Source organism: Sorex fumeus, unplaced genomic scaffold, assembly GCF_029834395.1.
Source record: "Sorex fumeus unplaced genomic scaffold, SorFum_2.1 ptg000072l, whole genome shotgun sequence".
Classification (NCBI taxonomy): domain Eukaryota; kingdom Metazoa; phylum Chordata; class Mammalia; order Eulipotyphla; family Soricidae; genus Sorex; species Sorex fumeus.
The window spans coordinates 22,028,179-22,045,784 of record NW_026606129.1 but is presented as its reverse complement, the minus strand read 5'-3'; the positions used below and the strand labels follow the sequence as shown (position 1 = coordinate 22,045,784).

The following is a 17,606-nucleotide window of genomic DNA, read 5'->3' as shown; positions in this document are numbered from 1 at the left end:
GGACGGTGCGGGGCTCGTGTCGTGGTGCCGCCCCCGTCGGGCTCCGTCTCCGCCTCTCACCGCTCCGCCTTCCTCTTTCCTTTCTCCTCCTCCGCCTCCGCTGCCGCCGCCGCCTCCGCCGCCGCCGCCGCCGGCCCTGGAGTTCCGACTAATTCTTCCGCCTCCCCTTCAGTGCCTCCTCCCACCAGGCCGGCTGCCGGCTGCTTCTCGAACCAAAACACAAACACTCCTGTCCCAGCGCGGGAGCCACTTCCGCCGCCCGGCGCCGGCCTCGCCGCCACGTCGCTGCACGTAGCGAGCTACGCCCCTCCGTCACTTCCGGCCTCTCCAGTCCGAGAGCTCCATCCGCTTCCCCAGCCCCGCCCACTGGGGGGGAATGACTCGCGGGGCGGGGCGGCAGCCGTCACGTGACCCAGCGAGCCTTCCTTCCCCCCCGCCTTGGATCCCGCCGCCGCGCGCCGCCTCCATCCTTCTCGCTGGCTCGCGCGGCGCGGCCCCGCCCTCCCCGGCGCCATTGTTATCTAGGCGGCGGTCTCGGGCTGGAACGCCCGGGGAGCTCTGCGTGTCCTGCCTTCGGACTTATCCGGAAGAACTTGGGTTTGTGGCTCCCCGCCTTCGTGGGCGTTCGGAGTTCCCTCACTGAATCTTAGCTCCTGTTCCCTCCTCCCACTTGACCCAACTCGCAGCTTCCTCCTCCCCCCTCATCATACACCCTTGTTGATGGGTGGGTGGTGAAAGGGTGTTTTTTTTTTTTCTCTCCAAAGTCTTCTGTCTTCCCCAAAGCTGTCTTGGGGTGGAGAAAATTCGAAGTTTACTTTTGAGAGTTCCTGTTGTTTTGTTTTGTGGGCGGATGACACCCGGGGGTGCTCGGGGGGTTGCTCCTGGCAGCGCCGGGCATCGCACCAGCTGGGCGTCCGGGTTTGCTCAGCACTTGGATTCTCCTGCCGGTTTCCTAACTTTTGTAGGGAGAGGGGAAACTCCCAAATAATCGTAGCTTTCATCGTTTTCCTTCGCGAGTTGCTGCATTGGAGATGACCTTTCATTTGAAGATGCATTCTCTTTTTTTTTTCTTTCCCTCACTGCGAGGTTTTCAATCTGAAGCTTACTTCTAAGTCCTCGGAGGTCCTCCCCGACCTTAAAATATTATCACCACTACCCCCACCACCACCAGTGGTCCCAGCCTTGAGTGCCTTGCTGACCGCCCGGTCTTCAGTCATGGGTATGGAATGAATGAGGCGTGCCTGTTTTGCAAGTCAAAGAATGTAAGGCACAGAGATTGAGTAACTGGTCCCACATCACTGAGGAGCTGGAGTTTGAACTGAGTTCTGATTCTGTTCTGCACCGCGATTTCTGTAAGAGACAACCCCCGACATTGGTCTTCTTCCTCTGCAGACCACTGTAAAGTGTGCTGTCTCGGTTAAATCTCACACAATTGGCAGTGTCTGACTAGGCAATTAAAGCAACAAAATGAAAATTTTTTTTTGGTCATTTGGTAGAATGCTCAATTGGTTTCCCTGGGGCTGAGGGTGCCGGGTAAGGTTGCAGTTCTCACCATTCATAGCTCTGTTTGGAGGATATCTGTATTGTCTTTGAAGTGAATTTGGGATAAAATTATCTTCTGGGTGCCCAGAAAGCATTATGCAATGAAGATCTGAACCCGGTTACAGCCAGTCTTTCAAATCAACTCCTTATTTACTAACCAGTAGAGTCTAATGTGTCATACCCTAAGTGGTATCTGTGGCACTTAATCCCTAAGGGGTTGTTTCAATACAGTGTTAGTCATGGTTATACCTCTTGGACAATCCCAGGAAGAACCAGGAAATAGGTAACTCACTTCCGTTTTGGCATGGCAAGCAGTATGTCTAAAACCAAATTTATTTCCTCCCAAACCTGCTTCTGCTTGGTGACTGCTATTGACAGCCTCCCAGGCCCCTGGACTTTAAACAGCAGAATCTTTAACCCTTCCTCCTTTTCCTCAGATCATTGTAATGCTACCACCAAGAATTCTCTAATCTGGTAAAGTGATATGTTTGATCCTTTCAGTAACAGTATTCCAACCACAATGCTGGAAAGGAAAAGGGGGGAAGGGAAAGAGAGAAGAAAAGTATCTGCCATAGAGGCAGGCTGTTGGTGGGGCCTAGTGGAGGGGCAGGAAACTGGAGACATTGATGGATGAAAACGGACACCGGTAAAGGGATGGGTATTGGATTATTGTATAACCGAATCATAACCAATTTTGTAACTATATCTTTAGCGATTCAATTCTTTTTTCAGTATTCACTTTATTTTTTATTTTTTAATTTTTATTAGTGAGATACCATGAGGTACAGTTGTAGACTTACAAATTTTTGTGTTTGTGTTTCAGTTATACAATGATCAAATACCTATCCCTCCACCAGTGCCCATTTCCCACCACCACGGATCCCAGTATCCCTCCCACCCCCCATCCCCCCATCCCACCCTGTCACTGTGGCAGGGCATACTTTTTTTAAAAAATGAAGAAAAAAAAGTCTTCAATCTGGCCTGGAAAGATAGCTCTAAGGGCTGGAGTCCATGGTCATCATGTGGGAATCCGGGCTTAAGTCCCCAGCACCAGTCACCTAAGCACCAAGCTGGGAGCAGTCACCAGCAGCACTTGGTTCAAAAATAAGCAAAAAAGTTTCCCAGTCCTTAAATGAATCTGAGTTTGAACCCCAATGCTTAGACTGTATTAATATAAACTGGTATCAACATACGCTTTTGCCTTTTGAATCTATTCTGTAGCTCAGCCTCTTAACTCTCTTGCTTACAATTGCCCAATGATACCTCATTACTATCACTCAGTCCCAACCCATGTTTTTTTCATTCTATTTCTGTATTTTCTGTATTCTCCCTTTCCCCAAAGTTTTGCTCTGAGCCTACCCAAATCATGTCTATCTCCTCTGTTCCCCAAATGTTGTTTGTATGTTCTCATATTGGCATCTTTGATTGCTTTGTTCTCTTGCTACCTGGAACATCATTATCACCCATCACTACAAGTCTCCCCTTGACTGAGTTGCCAGCTCCTTTGGATGGCATCTAAGGAGGACTCATTGAATTTGTCTTTTCTCTGTCTTGTCAGAATCCTTTATTTTGCTCTGTATGGGTTCTTCTACATAGTACTTCCCTCTTATCCATGAGGGCTATGTCTTTTAGAGGATGCCTAAAGCTGCAGATAATGCAGATTTTTCTTATAGTTTTCCTATAGATACATATCTATGAAAAAGTTAATAATTGAGACAAAACAAGTGATTAACAATAATCAATAAAGTAAAACAGCCAGAACAATACACTATAACAAGTGTGTGAACTTTTCTCTCTCTGAAAATTTCATAACATTTTTAGGCCACAGGGGTCATTGGTTACTGCAGTTGCAAAAAATGAAAACATGTAAATGGGGGCCTGCTGTGTGTCTTACTGTACAGGTCGGAAATGCCTGGACTTTTTTTTAAAATTCCCATTATAATTTACAAGTTCCTAAGAACCTGGACTATATTATTTTAATTCTGCACAAGGGAATTTTGACAGATGCGATAGATTCCCTCAAATATTTGTTAATTATATTTAGAAAGGTGAGTATTTAACTTAAGAAAATCTTTGAGGGAAGGAGCGATAGTACAGTGGGTAGGGCACTTGCCTTGCACGTAGCTGATCTAGGTTTGATCCTTGGTATCCCATATGGTCCCCTGACTACCACCAAGAGTGATTCTGAGTGCAGAGCCAGGAGTAATCCCTGAGCACTTCTGGGTGGACCAAAAACCTGCCAGGTGTGGAAGATAGCTCTGTGGACTGAGTTCATCTTTGCAAGTTATATGCCAGGGTTCAGTCCCTGACATAATGTGGTCTCCCTCAGCACCAGTAGGAGCAAACCATCCCATCCAACCGCCCGATACCCAACACTGAGCACAGTTTGGTATGGTCCCAAAACAACAGCAAAAAAGAGAAACAGCCTCACAATTGGACTAGGGATGTGGCTCAGGTGGTCGAGGCCAACCCAATGCTGCTTGCCTATCTCACTACAACAATTTTATTTTCTTGGTTTTCTTTTTTGGGGGGGAAATCAGAGCAATTTGAGACCACATCTTTTGTTGCCCAGGGACTATTCCTGGCTCAGCATGTCAGGATCATTCCTGTGGTACTTGGGGAATCATACGATGTTAAAGATCAAACCTGGTCTTTCCACATGCAAAAGTACACACAGTCCATTAAGCTGTCTCTCTAGCCCCAATTTTATTTTCTAATTCACCTGCATAATACATTTTACATATTTTATAAATTGACCATAGTTTTTCTGGGAGAATGCTTCTCTAGTACCTAGGATTTCTAAGATCAATGGTAATTTTAGAGAAGTACTTAAGGAAAGCAAGTATTGCCATACACAATGTATCTTATTTTTTCCTAATCCAAGATAAATTGAGGAGGCATAATTGTATAGGTTAGTGTCAAATGTGGATTAGTCCGGATATAAATATACATGCCCTCCAGAATTCAATCACTACCATGTTCCTAGCCAATCTTCACAGGCTCAGGTGAGTCTCACCCATGACTAAATCTGCTGAAAAACTCAGGTATGCGGGACTTAGGACTGAAATACCCAGGTTCACATGGAGTTGAGAATGGTCGGCCTCCCCTCATCTCCCTGTGTTTCCAGTAGCCTGGCAGTCACACCCACGAGCTGCCTCTGGTACCATATAATCTCATTCACTGCCATGATCTAGAGACTCAGAAATAAATCTCTTGCAAGAGAGCACAGAACAATACACCATAGAGATGCCTCTGGACCCCAAAGTCATCATCCAGTTGAAAAAAATAAATTAACCTCATCTTTATAACCATGTTTAAAATTTTAGAATTATTGGAGCACACAGCCACATTTGCTGCCACATGACATCATATTCTTATACAAGGGCTTAATGGAATTTATTTTTTGGATTAATTTTAGTGGATTATTTATAACAAGCAATATAAAATAAATTATTTAGGTCCTGCTTTGGGGGAGGGGTTGAGGGTCTGGGAAGAAACATTTGAAATATGGTGGTTGGTAGGTGTAATGGTGGTGGGATTAGTGTTGGAATATTAAATGTAACAAATTACTGGGAACAGCTTTATAAGAATAAAATTTAAAAAATAGGCATGCTTTGTGTATGCAGCTGACCCTAGTTCAAAGCCCAGCACCACAAATAGTCCCCCAGACACTGCCCAGGTTCATTTCTGAGCACAGAGTCAGGACTTAAGCAGAGCACTGTCAGGTGTGACCCAACCCCCAAATAAAAAAATGTATTTTAAAAAATGGTTCTTACCAATAAAATTAGTTAAGGATGCTACAAATGAATAAGCCCAAATTAAGTGATACAATCTTGAATATTGTCCTTAGTGTACTTTGTCATCTCTAAAGACCCACTCATGAATCACCAGCACCATGTATGGGGTGTCTTAATCATATCTTCTATCTTTAGTTCCAGGAACTCTTTTCTTTTTGTATAGTTGGAGACTAAATATTTGCATAGGTGATAATGAATGGTAACATTATCTTTGAAATGACATTTGCTGGAAACAAACTGAAAGATAGCTAACAAGAAAATTGTAAGTATGATAGCAAGGCAAAAAGAGTAAAAAAATACTAGAAACTTGGCATACTCTTTTTTGTTTTAAAAGCTAGTGTCTTTGCATGGCATCATACTCTCTATAGGACTTCTAATCCAATTCTAAAGTAGCTTCCCTTCACACCAGAGCACATCATTTTCTTAATAATACTAACCATTTCATTTCATTTCATCATCCTGTTAATCGTCGATTGCCTCGAGCAGGCCCCAGTAACGTCTCTTTCATCCTAGCCCTGAGGTTATATTCACGGCTCTTTAGGAGAATGAGACCCATCATTGTTACTGGTATTTGGCATATTTGGTAGGCCACGGGGAGTTTGCCAGACTCTGCCCTGTGGGCAGGCTACATTCGATAGCCTGCAAGTTTGTCCAAAGTAGGAATGAGATAATAAGATGATTCGCGGCCGCACGGTTCCGGGATCTGGATTTTATAGTCTCTGAGTCTTGGCCGCTGATGGGATTACACGGCGCCAGGGGGCCAGGTGGTGGGTGTGACCCCCGCCTACTGGAATTTGGAGGATCTGGGTGGAAGATGCTCGACTCCAATTCGAGTAGGCTTGGAGGTCTCGGCCCCGGAACCCGCGTGGCTTTGTCCCTCTGCCAGTACCTTCATGTGTGCGGAGAGTGGTCTCAGCATGGTGGTGGCTGGTCCTGGAGGTCTTTGGCTGCCGTAGCCCTGGTCGGGGCGGGGAGGAAAGCTCAACCCGCTCCCCTCCAAGGGACTCCGGGAAGGAACACCCAGGCGCGGGGGCAGAGACTGCACTGTTCTCGTCCGGGATCTGGATTTTATAGTCTCTGAGTCTTGGCCGCTGATGGGATTACACGGCGCCAGGGGGCCAGGTGGTGGGTGTGACCCCCGCCTACTGGAATTTGGAGGATCTGGGTGGAAGATGCTCGACTCCAATTCGAGTAGGCTTGGAGGTCTCGGCCCCGGAACCCGCGTGGCTTTGTCTCTCTGCCAGTACCTTCATGTGTGCGGAGAGTGGTCTCAGCATGGTGGTGGCTGGTCCTGGAGGTCTTTGGCTGCCGTAGCCCTGGTCGGGGCGGGGAGGAAAGCTCAACCCGCTCCCCTCCAAGGGACTCCGGGAAGGAACACCCAGGCGCGGGGGGCAGAGACTGCACTGTTCTCGTCCGGGATCTGGATTTTATAGTCTCTGAGTCTTGGCCGCTGATGGGATTACACCCCCCCAATACTAACCATGCGTTTATAAAAACAAATGTCTTAATTATTGATTCACTTGGCGGTTATCTATCCCCATTATATTGTAAATTCCAGGCCTGGAGAGAGCTTAATGGGTTGGTGTGTGCTTTGTATGCTAGAGACCTGGGTTTGATCCCTGGCATGGCATGGACCCCTGAGTACTGCTGGGAGTAACCTACTTCTTTGGCACTGCTTAGATGTGGCACCATGTAGACACAAAACACACACACACACACACACACACACACACTTACACACATTCCTGGAGCTAGGTATTGATGTACTTATTTGTTTATCCAATACTTATACAATGTAAGAATTCTAAGAATTCTTTTTATTTTTTAATGGAGGGAGGGGAAGTACACACAGTGATGCTCAGGGGTCATCCCCAAGGATCGTAGCTGATTGATCAGTGTCTGGTGAGCAAAACATGCAGACAAGCTCTTTAAGCAATCTCCCAGGCCCCTCAAAGAGTTCTTAAAAACAATGGGCTCTAGGGCTGGAGCAATAGCACAGCAGGTAGGGCGTTTGCCTTGCAGCCAACGTGGCCGACCCAGGTTCAATTCCCAGCATCCCATATGGTCCTCCGAGCACCGCCAGGAGTAATTCCTGAGTGCATGAGCCAGGAGTAACCCCTGAGCATCGCCGGGTGTGACCCAAAAAAAGCAAAAAAAAAAAAAAACCAATGGGTTCTAAGGAGACAGACAGATAGTATAATGGGTAGGGCTCTTTCCTTCATGTGCCTATTCTTAGTTTGATCCCCAGCACCCCATAAGGTCCCTTCAAGACCAGCCTGATGTGGGCCAAAAACAAAACATGGGACTTTATAAAATTCCATTCAAATTTTAAGGTAGTTGTTCTGTATCACTTTCTGTTTAAAACATGACAAATATTCACCAAAAATATACATTCATTGGGGCTGGAGCGATAATACAGTGGGTAGGGCATTTGTCTTGCACGCAGCCAACCTGGGTTCAATAAACAGCATCCCATATGGTCCCCTGAGCACCGCCAGGAGTAATTCCTGAGTGCAAAGCCACCCTGTGAATTGCTGGGTGTGACCCAAAAAGCAAAATATTCATTATGATATGACAGTATAAAGACTAGGAATGTAACTTGATGGTTATGCCTCCAGGAACAAGAAGAATTTAAACAGAAAACAATTAAAAGACAGCCCCCATACTTAACAGCAAAATTTGCTACTGGAGAAACAGCTCAGAGGTTGAACACACTCTGTACACCCAGGGGCCCCAGGCTTAATCCTATGTACTGCAGGTCTCTGAGCATCTCCCAGAGCGGTCCTGAAGCATTGAGTTGGGTGAAGCCCCAAATACCGCTAGTTGTGCCCAAAAGAAACAAAACAAAAAATATCACCCTAAACCAAAAACCTGGCAGTGCTCAGGGCTTACTTCTGGATCTGCACTCTGGGATCATTCCTGGTGGAGCTTGGGCTACCATAGAGGATGCCTGGGATCAAACCTAGGTCTACCATGTGCAAGGTCAATGCTCTACCTGCAGAGCTGTCACTCTAGCTCCTGGGTTGTATTCTTAAAGACTTCCTTATTAATTTTTGAAATTGTATTTATTTTATTGAATCACTGTGAGATACACAGTCACAAGCTTGTTCATGATTGGTTTTCAGTCATACATTGTTCCAATACCCACCTCTTCACCAGTGTACATTACCCACCACCAATGACCCCAGGGAAACCTTCTGCCACCCTCTTCTTCTCCCTCCTTCCCCCACAGCCTGCCTCTATGGCAGGCACTTTTCTTCTTTCTCTCTCACTTTAAAATACACTTTTATTTGTGGGGCTCTTGCCTCATATACAATGCACACATATGTAATATTTCTAAGTTACAGCTGCCAAATTAAAAAAATTGTATAGAATTTAAAGTAGTTCTTCAGGGTCAGAGAGATCATACAGGGATTAAGGCGTTTATTTTGCATTCAGCACACCCATTTGGTCCCCAGCACTACGTATCGTCCCTTAACACTTTCTGGTCACCCCCCCCCCCGAAAACTTCTGGGTGTGACCCCCTTTACATAAAAATAAAATAAAGGCGTTCCACAGCACCCAAAGATCTACAGGTTGTGTGTACTTTTACATGGAAAGGCCTAAAACTAGTTGCAGCCTCTGCCAGAATGTTATTTCCATTGACATAGAAAAACCAAAAACTAGTATTTTATTTCCTTATCATCAGTAAAATTAATAAACCAATTGCCCAGGAGGAAACCCATAGCTGAATCCAACCTAAGGGACTGACGTTGTTTGGAAAACCATAGAGTAGTTGTTGGGAACATTTGCCGATAGTGTTCAGGATCACCACTCTTCAATTTTTCGCCCTCCAAATCTAGTAAAGACGCCAGGTGGGGAGGAGGAGGAGGAGGGGTAGGGATCTGCCGGAGTAAGAACTGAACTCCAAGCCACGCCCCTGTTTCCCAGGTAACCAGTCAAACAATTCCAGCTCCTTTTCCTCGGAATTCCGTCCTGTTAGTTAGTGGTAGACAGCAGCGGGCAGGGGTCCCGAGTGGATAAAGTGTTCTTTCGTGGGAGTGAGGGTCCCCCAGAGGGTTGGGACCCTCCCACAAGAGACTGGGAATTCCGCCTGAACCAGGTACCGCTTTTCCGCGAAAGATGAACGCCTTTGGAGGAACGATGAGGATGTCCGAGAGCCAATCTCCAGGGAGACTGAAGGCAGGACTCACCCAGGAAGGAACCGCTGACCTAAGAGAGAGGAGAGGAAAATCGCCTTGGGAGTCAGGACTCAGTCTGGGATTAGAAGAAAAATCCCCCTGGAGAGAGATTACTTTAGAGAGTAATAAATATGAGGAAAGAATAAAATCATTAGAAACAAAATCTCCATCAATTAAGCAGCTCGATGTGAGTTTTAAAGGGCAGACTATTTCTAGGCCCTTCACCGAGACAGTTAATTTAGAAGCGACCAGACGTTCATCAGCATGGGAAACTAAACCAGATCCTCTGGGTATGTTACCGAGAAGAATGAAGTTAGAAGATGAGTATCTTCCGGCAGCTTGTTCTGGGAGGATCATACAGGGTCCCTTGGGCACCGTGGGTGAAAGTCCACAGGCTCCAGGGAGCTGGAGGGATTCAGGGGATGCTAGCCCTGCAGGGTTAGGGATTTCAGTGGGGAAGCAGCCTGCTTTAGCTATGGGGCCTCGGCAGGGAATGGGAGAGCCCCCTTGCGTGGCCATAAAGCCTGGTCCCGGGGTGACCTCTCCTGTGGAAGTGGACGTTGGGCTTCCCCGACCAGAGGAGCCCAATGAAACCAAGGACACAAAGCCCCTGATGAGCTCGGCCATAGACTCTCTTGAAGACGAGTTTGCACAACGGCTGGGAGAGAAAAGGAACGCGGAAAACGAGCCTCCAGATTGCATTAGACCCATATACAGCGGGAAATTCTTCGATCGGTCACCTTGCTTGCCAAGTGTAAGTTGTTTTTTAAGTACTCACCCTAGGACTTAAGCAAAGCCACGCCTATAGCAAAAAGAAAACCCATGAGACTGGTTTGGATTTGTGTAGTGAAAATGGAGAGGGTCCATTGGGATTCTGATCCATTGTGCCACTGGACTTTCTCCAATTTTTTCCTTATTTTATCTAATTTACCTCCCTTCCTAGATGTCACCTTTCTGTGTGAATACGAGTATAGTTCCTGATTATCTCCTCCTTCTTGCATTGAACTCAAACATTTTATTCTTCAACGCATCTACTCAATTGTTTTCTTTCAACCTTAAAAAAAATGATTGAGGTTCTGTGATGTACAATACTGTTCATGATGATTTTCCCTGCACATAATTCCAATGCCACACCATCACCAGTTGTATCCATATCCCTCCCCTAAGGATACACCCCCTCACTTTAAACCTGCCCCAATCCTATCAAACTCAGTTATGTGCATCAGTTCTCCGTTATGTTTTCTTTGGCCCTTTGTTGCTACCTTGTTGTATATCTTCAGGTACCACGTATGAGAGGAGTTATTCCATAGCTATTCAGCCAGAGTGACTGACAACTGTAAGCATTCTATTAGGCAGAAATGTCCTTGGTACTCCTCAAACAGCTGCCCATATTATAAAGTCAACTTGATTGGGGGTGGAGAGATAGCACAGTGGTAGGGCACTTTCCTGACCAATTGCTGTCCCTGGTCTGACTACCTGGCCTGGGCACTGCCATGAGTAAGCCTTGATTATTATAGGGTGTGGCTCAACTGCAATTTAAAAAAAAAGAGAAAGAAGGAAAAAATCCAAAACCAATTTGATTGCAAATCAGCTGTGATAAGGCTTTAGTGTCTGTGCATTTCACTGGGGACACAAAAATGAGCAGAGTTTGCTTTGATTTAGCAATAAGGTTGACTGCTACTAACTTAACAGTTTTTCATCATAAGACCTCTAGCCCCAGGGGCTGGAGTGATAGCACAGCCGGTAGGGTAGGGTGTTTGCCTTGCACTTACTTGGCTAACTCGGTTCGATTCTCAGCATCCCATATGGTCCCCTGAGCACTGCCACGGGTAATTCCTGAGTGCAGAGCCAGGAGTAGCCCATGTGCATTGCCGGGTGTGACCCACAAAGCAAATAAATAAATAAACAAACAAATAAATAAAAAGAGCTCTGGCCCCACCTCTGCTAAATTTTGCTCTACTCCCACCTCCCTCTCCCTTTTTTTCTGTTCTGGGACTCAAAGCCAGGGGCCACACATGAGAAACATTCACTGTACCCTGAGTTATATCCCTTACCCCTTTCTTTTTTCTTTCTTTCTTTCTTTCTTTCTTTCTTTCTTTCTTTCTTTCTTTCTTTCTTTCTCTTTGCTTTTCAGGTTATAGCCAGCAATGCTCAGGGGTTACTCCTAGCTCTGCACTCAGTAATTTCTTCTGGTGGTGCGTGAGGGACCATATGGGATGCTGTGGATTGAACCTGGGTCAGTCACTTGTAAGGCAAAAGCCATACCCTTTGTACTATCGCTCGGGCCCCTGTTTCTTTAATGAAATATTTCCCAGGGGACACTGGAAGAATGGAGAGGTGTGGTATTAGCCTTGGGTGAAATTTGAGGGGTTCTGTATGTTTGCTTAAAGAAGGTAGATATCCAGAATGATATCTGTATATTTTTTTTTCCTGGAAAAAGGAGAGTTGACCAAATATGTTTGGGAACTTGTGCTTTAATTTATTGTTTTGACAGGCCATCCAGTGGTATTCAGGGCATATTTCTTGTTCTGCAGTCAGGGATTATTCCTGGCAGTCCTCTGGGGACCATATGCAGTGCCAGGGATGGGACTTAGGTCAGCCATATGCAAGGAAAACACCTTCCCTACCTTACTGTCTCACCATTCCCCTGAAACCCCTGCTTCAATTCTTTCTTCCTTAGTCTGTCCAATTGGAAGGTCATACTTCCCTGACATGTTTGTATGCTTCTCTTTTATGTTCAGAAATATCAAGATACTCTCTTAAACTTTGACTGTACTCTTCCCAAAAGGAATTCTGCACCTAACATGAGAGAACACGTTTGCTTACTCATCTTTATCCCTCTATTATGGTCCTACAACCGTTATTTCATTTCTCTAATCACCTCCCTTCCCCAATATCTGCACATTCATTCAATGCACCCAACTTTCAATCTGCTCTTCTTTTCCTGACTTCTCTCAACCCCTGCCAAAGACCCAGGACTCTACACAGATTTTTTTTCCTTTCAGTTTTATAGAGAAAACTTACTCTTTGTAAAAATTCAGCTTCCTGAAATAAAGTGGAGATAGATAAGACATATATAGCTGTAAGCAAGTAGTTCTAATCTTTGCATGGGCAAGGGAAGGACAGATAAGATATAAATTAGAGTTAAGTGCTCTGAACCCAGAGAGATTTAGCTCTTCACTGAAAGGCCACATTGAAATCAGATGTTTGCTCAGGCCATTAGTTAAGGTGTTGGTGGAAGTACACCCATACACACTGTGAACTCCTTAACATTTATCTTTAGCTTAACTTGAATGCAGTCATACTCCCATATTACTAATGATAAAGGGCAACCGATAATCTGTGAATTATGACAAGATTTTTTTCTGGAAGCTGAGTCCCTCAACCAGCCTAGAAGTTTTCTAATTGGATGGATTGCTGACAATGTTAGTATTGTTTAAAAGATAAAGCATGAGCCTAGGAGATAGTACAGCAGCTAGGGCACATGCCTGCCATGCCCCTGACCTATATTTCATTCCTGACACCATCTGGTCCTCCAAGCATGGCCGGATACAGCTCTGGAGGTAACCTCCCACCCCCATCCCCAGCACCACACCCTGTGATTAGGTCACACCCGATAATGCTGGGGGTGGGGTGGGGGACCCCAGAGTGTCTGCAGCTCCTTAGCAGTATCCAATCCTTAATCTGTGCTGGGGTGACTGAGAATCACAGATGGGACTCTGGACCTCTTGAGTACCACCTGGGAACTCAGGCTACAAAAGTCTTTGTAAATATATTTTAATGTTTATGTATGTTTATATGATTGCTTTTGATTTGCTATTTGATGCAGATGTGTGTGTTTGGGGGGGGGCACTCCTGGGGTCTTTTTGACCATGTTGTGCTGGCGATTGATTCCTGGGCTTCACATGCAAAGTGCATCTCCAGCCCTTGAAGCCATCTCCCACATGCTCCTTATTTTCCTAACCATGTTAGCTGTTTTACAGTTGCACAGTTGCATGAAAAGCACAGGCCATGGAGCTGGAGAGATGACTCACAGGGGCTGAGCACATGCTTTACCTGCAGGAGGCCTGGGTTTGATTGTGACAACACATAGTTCCCCAAGCACGGTTGGATGTGGGCCAGAAAAAGACAAAACAAATATAGCAAAAATAAAATAAAAGCACAAGCCAAAAAAAATAAAAAAGAAAATCGATTTATTCTTCCAAATACTTTCCTTCTCAGGTTCAGTGGAAGAGCACGTACCTATGGTTTATGAGATGCGGGGCTCAGTCCTAACCATGACATTGTACTGTTTTTTTTTTTTTCTAGGCAGGGAAAGTGCCTCCCATCGGCTACAGGGTTGAAAACTGCCTGACTGAAGAACTTCCCAGGGTGAGCATTTTATTTCTACCTTGCATGTAAATATTACAGTGTTTTCTAACAAGTCTCAACCTTCCTCATAAAAGGCCCTCCTGTTGTTCGTCGATTTGCTCGAGCGGGCCCAGTAACGTCTCCATTGGAGACTTTGTTGTTACTGTGTTTGGCATATCAAATACGTCACGGGGAGCTTGTCAGGCTCTGCTATGCAGGCGAGATACTCTCGGTAGTTTGCCTGGCTCTCCGAGAGGGGCAGAGGAATCGAACTCGGATCAGCCATGTTGGCTGCGTGCAAGGCAAACGCCCTACCGCTGTGCTAAACTTGTATATATATTTTTTTGCTTTTTGGGTCATACCTGGCCATGCACAGGGGTTGCTCCTGGCTCTACATTTAGGAATTACTCCTGGACTCCTGGCGGTGCTCGGGGGACCATATGGGATGCTGGAAATCAAACCCGGGTCGGTTGTGTGCAAGGCAAATGCCCTGCCTGCTGTTCTATTGCTCCAGCCCCAAAACTTGCGTATATTTAATGTGATCTATTTGAATTCTTTATTATCTTTTAAATTTTTTTATTTTTATAAAGCTGTTCATACTAATTGAGTACATTTAGTATTTGAACACCAATCCCACCACCATTATTCCTTCCTATCACCATATTTCAGATGTTTCCACCCTGAATCCCAAACCCAGTCCCCAAAGCAGAACCAAAATAATTTATTTAGTATTGCTTATTATGAATACTATGCTAAAAATGAGACAAAGAATTTATTTGAGGAGAGTGTGTGAAGATAGTTGTATTTCACCCAGGATCCATAAAGCCCTTCTATATGAGATTAGTAACATATTGTTAAAGGTTAAGCCTTGTGTGCTTATATATATTTCTCTCTGTATAAATATTGGTTTGCCTAAGATTGGTTGCCTTTTACTTTAAACCCCATCAAATGTGGTGTGCTATTCTTGGGATATATCAATGGTTTAAAGAATGAGTTGTCCAGGAATAGATTCCCTCATAGGCGAGGCTCATTTGAGCATGTGGAAATGGCCTTGAGCAGGGCAGAGTTTGAATTCTGGAGGTTTTCGGCTCCCGGGGGTTGGCTCCGTTGGGGCAGAGAGGGGCCTCTCCTGTCTTCCTTCTCTCCCTCCCTGCCCCCCCCTTCCTGGTTGCCCCAGATGAAACAGCCTGGTGTGGGGTCTGGAGGCATCTCTATGGCGTATCGTTCTGTGCTCTCTTCTGAGAGATTTTTTATTTATTTTTTTATTTATTATCTTTTGAGACTTTCTCTTGATTTTGTCAAAGGAAGTAAAAATTCCAGGCTTACAATTTCCAGTTCTACAAATACCACAGGAGATTCAATTTATGATATTCTCTCCAACTTGGGGTTGTTTTCTTCTTGATTGTGTTCTAAATATAACTTTTAAAACATTAATTTTTTAAAAAAAATTTAGGAGGTTAAAATATTTGCATCTCTAGATTCCCATATACTTATTGTACACATGCAGTGAAATGTTCATTGGTAGAGACTGGTCCTACTTATATTTTTCTACTTTTTTGCCTCACTATTTGTAGCTAAATACTCCGCCTGAAATTAAAAAGTTTTTCAACTTCAGATATCCACCAACTGGAGCCAAAAGAGTGTTTTATGGTGTAGCAAATGATCCCAAAGTTCCACCTTATTTGACACACGGAATACAAACTACAACTTCAATACCGGTAAAACCTACTCTCTCCCACCCCGCTCCTCCATGTTATGAACTTACAAGGTGGAAATGTACAAATGAAGTATTAGGGGTTACCCATTTCATCTGTCCAGCTTTAATCTTGAGTAGTGCAAAGATACATACTGCAGTGCCAAAGAGATAGCTCAATGAGCTGGAGTGGATGCTTTGTATGTGGGAGGCCTGGATTGGATTCCTGGCACCTCAAGGTCCCTTGTACACTTCCAGGGGAATCTCCATAGCTCCATAGAGCTGAGCTGGAAATAGCCCGTGAACACTGGTTTGGCCATAAAGCAAAACAAAATGAAACAAAACAAACCAAAATTCATGGAGCAATAATTCTTTAAACTTTAAGTTTATTTGACTACTATCCCTTTCAGAAAATTAATTGCTTAGTGCCATGCAGCAACTCTGCCTTCTTTAAGCAGAGAAACTAATTTCATTTAATTCAAGGCTACTATCCCTTATTTTTCTAGTGGCCCCCTTCTTGGGGACAGTATTGCTTATTTTGGGAAATAATGGTTTAAACCATATATTCTCTCCTCAGATAATTTTTTTAATATTTAATTTTTTATTTTCAAGTGAATCACCGTGGGGTACAGTTATAGACTTACAAACTTTCATGCTTACATTAGGTAATTTTTTAAAAAACAAAACTTTATATTATCCCCTCAGACAATAAAAGCCAAGTTTTACTTATTTTTTTCTGACTTTGGACAAGTGTCACCAGGTTTTATTAGATAACAGAGAGAATAATGCATCCTAGGTGATGCATTGTGGTGGCTCAATCATTTGCTTATATGCTAATTGTTAGAGGCAGAGTTAGTAATACTATTGGTACTGATATTAACTGACTAGCTAGTCTAAATTCAGAGGATATAACTTATGTCTGAAGAGAGATTATGGAAATCATTTCATATGATTCTGTGCTTGTGATTCTCACAGTCCTGGAATGTTTGATTTTGAGTGAAGTAACAGAGGTACTCACTTTATCAACCTTTTGGCCCCAGTGAGACCTTTGATCATTATTGAATACTCATGTCGTGTCGTTAGGGTTCATGTTGATAGTCCCAATTCCAAGAGGTCAGTTGAGATGAGCAAAGTCAGTGATAATGAGATGGATTTCCACAATCATACTCTTCTCTTCCCAGTTATTGACTAGAGTTTCAGTTTTCAGATTTGTACTTTTTGTGTTAACATTTGTCCTTTATGTGATTTTTTTAGGCAGAGCTATTGCTGAACCCACAGCCTCTTACAGCATTTCAACAAAAAATCAAAGATAAAAAAGAATCAATATATTTTAGCAATCAATGGGCACCATTAGGAAAATCTCGCGATCCGACACCAGGATTACCAAAAGGCTTGGATATATACAATACTACATTTGGGACAGCACTCATCAGAGGTAGTAAAAATAATAAGGGGTAGGGAGATGGAAGTAGCATAGTCGGTCTTCTTTGAAAATTGGATTAAATATCCCATTGGAGTAGTGTTTAGTGTTGATATAAATGATTACTCAAGAATTAAATTATTCATAGCAAGAAATTTTCTCTCAGACTCAGACCCCCTAGAGGTCACATATACTGAAGGATTAAAAATTAAGGTTTTAGAGCAGAATCCACTGAGTGTAGTGAAAATAGTTCAAAGCAGGAAAGAAATTCAGAAAAGTTGACACTGGGACTTGTGAGGTCTATAAGCCTTTCCTCTTTGGGCTTTCATTTGTGTGTTTTATTTCCACTAGTGCCTCTGAGTTGTTCATAACTCCTCACTCTATGTAACTCTTTGATAAGCAGATAACAGAAAAACTGAATTGGTAAATGCTGCATGGCATACTCGACTCATACAGTTCCAGATATCTGCCACTTATTAGCCAACCAGTGCAGAAAACTACTTTCACTTTCATTTTGAGAGCAAAGGACAACTTGTAACAGAAATGGTTCATAGGCCATTATTCCTTCTGACACCCCAGTTTCTGTTGCTTTTGAATTGCTTTCTTTACATCTTTCTATATTT

The 17,606-nt window shown here is 44.0% G+C and overlaps 1 protein-coding gene across 1 annotated transcript in view; it reads left to right on the top strand.

The window, feature by feature from the left end:
- Positions 1–9,461: 9,461 nt before the first annotated feature.
- EFHB (EF-hand domain family member B) overlaps positions 9,462–17,606 on the top strand; it is a 64,398-nt gene continuing 56,253 nt past the window's right edge. Inside the window, exons 1-4 of the mRNA XM_056129306.1 lie at positions 9,462–10,274; positions 13,829–13,891; positions 15,445–15,588; positions 16,818–16,998. Coding sequence (XP_055985281.1) covers positions 9,462–10,274; positions 13,829–13,891; positions 15,445–15,588; positions 16,818–16,998 — 1,201 coding nt within the window. The remainder of the gene's footprint in view (positions 10,275–13,828; positions 13,892–15,444; positions 15,589–16,817; positions 16,999–17,606) is intronic.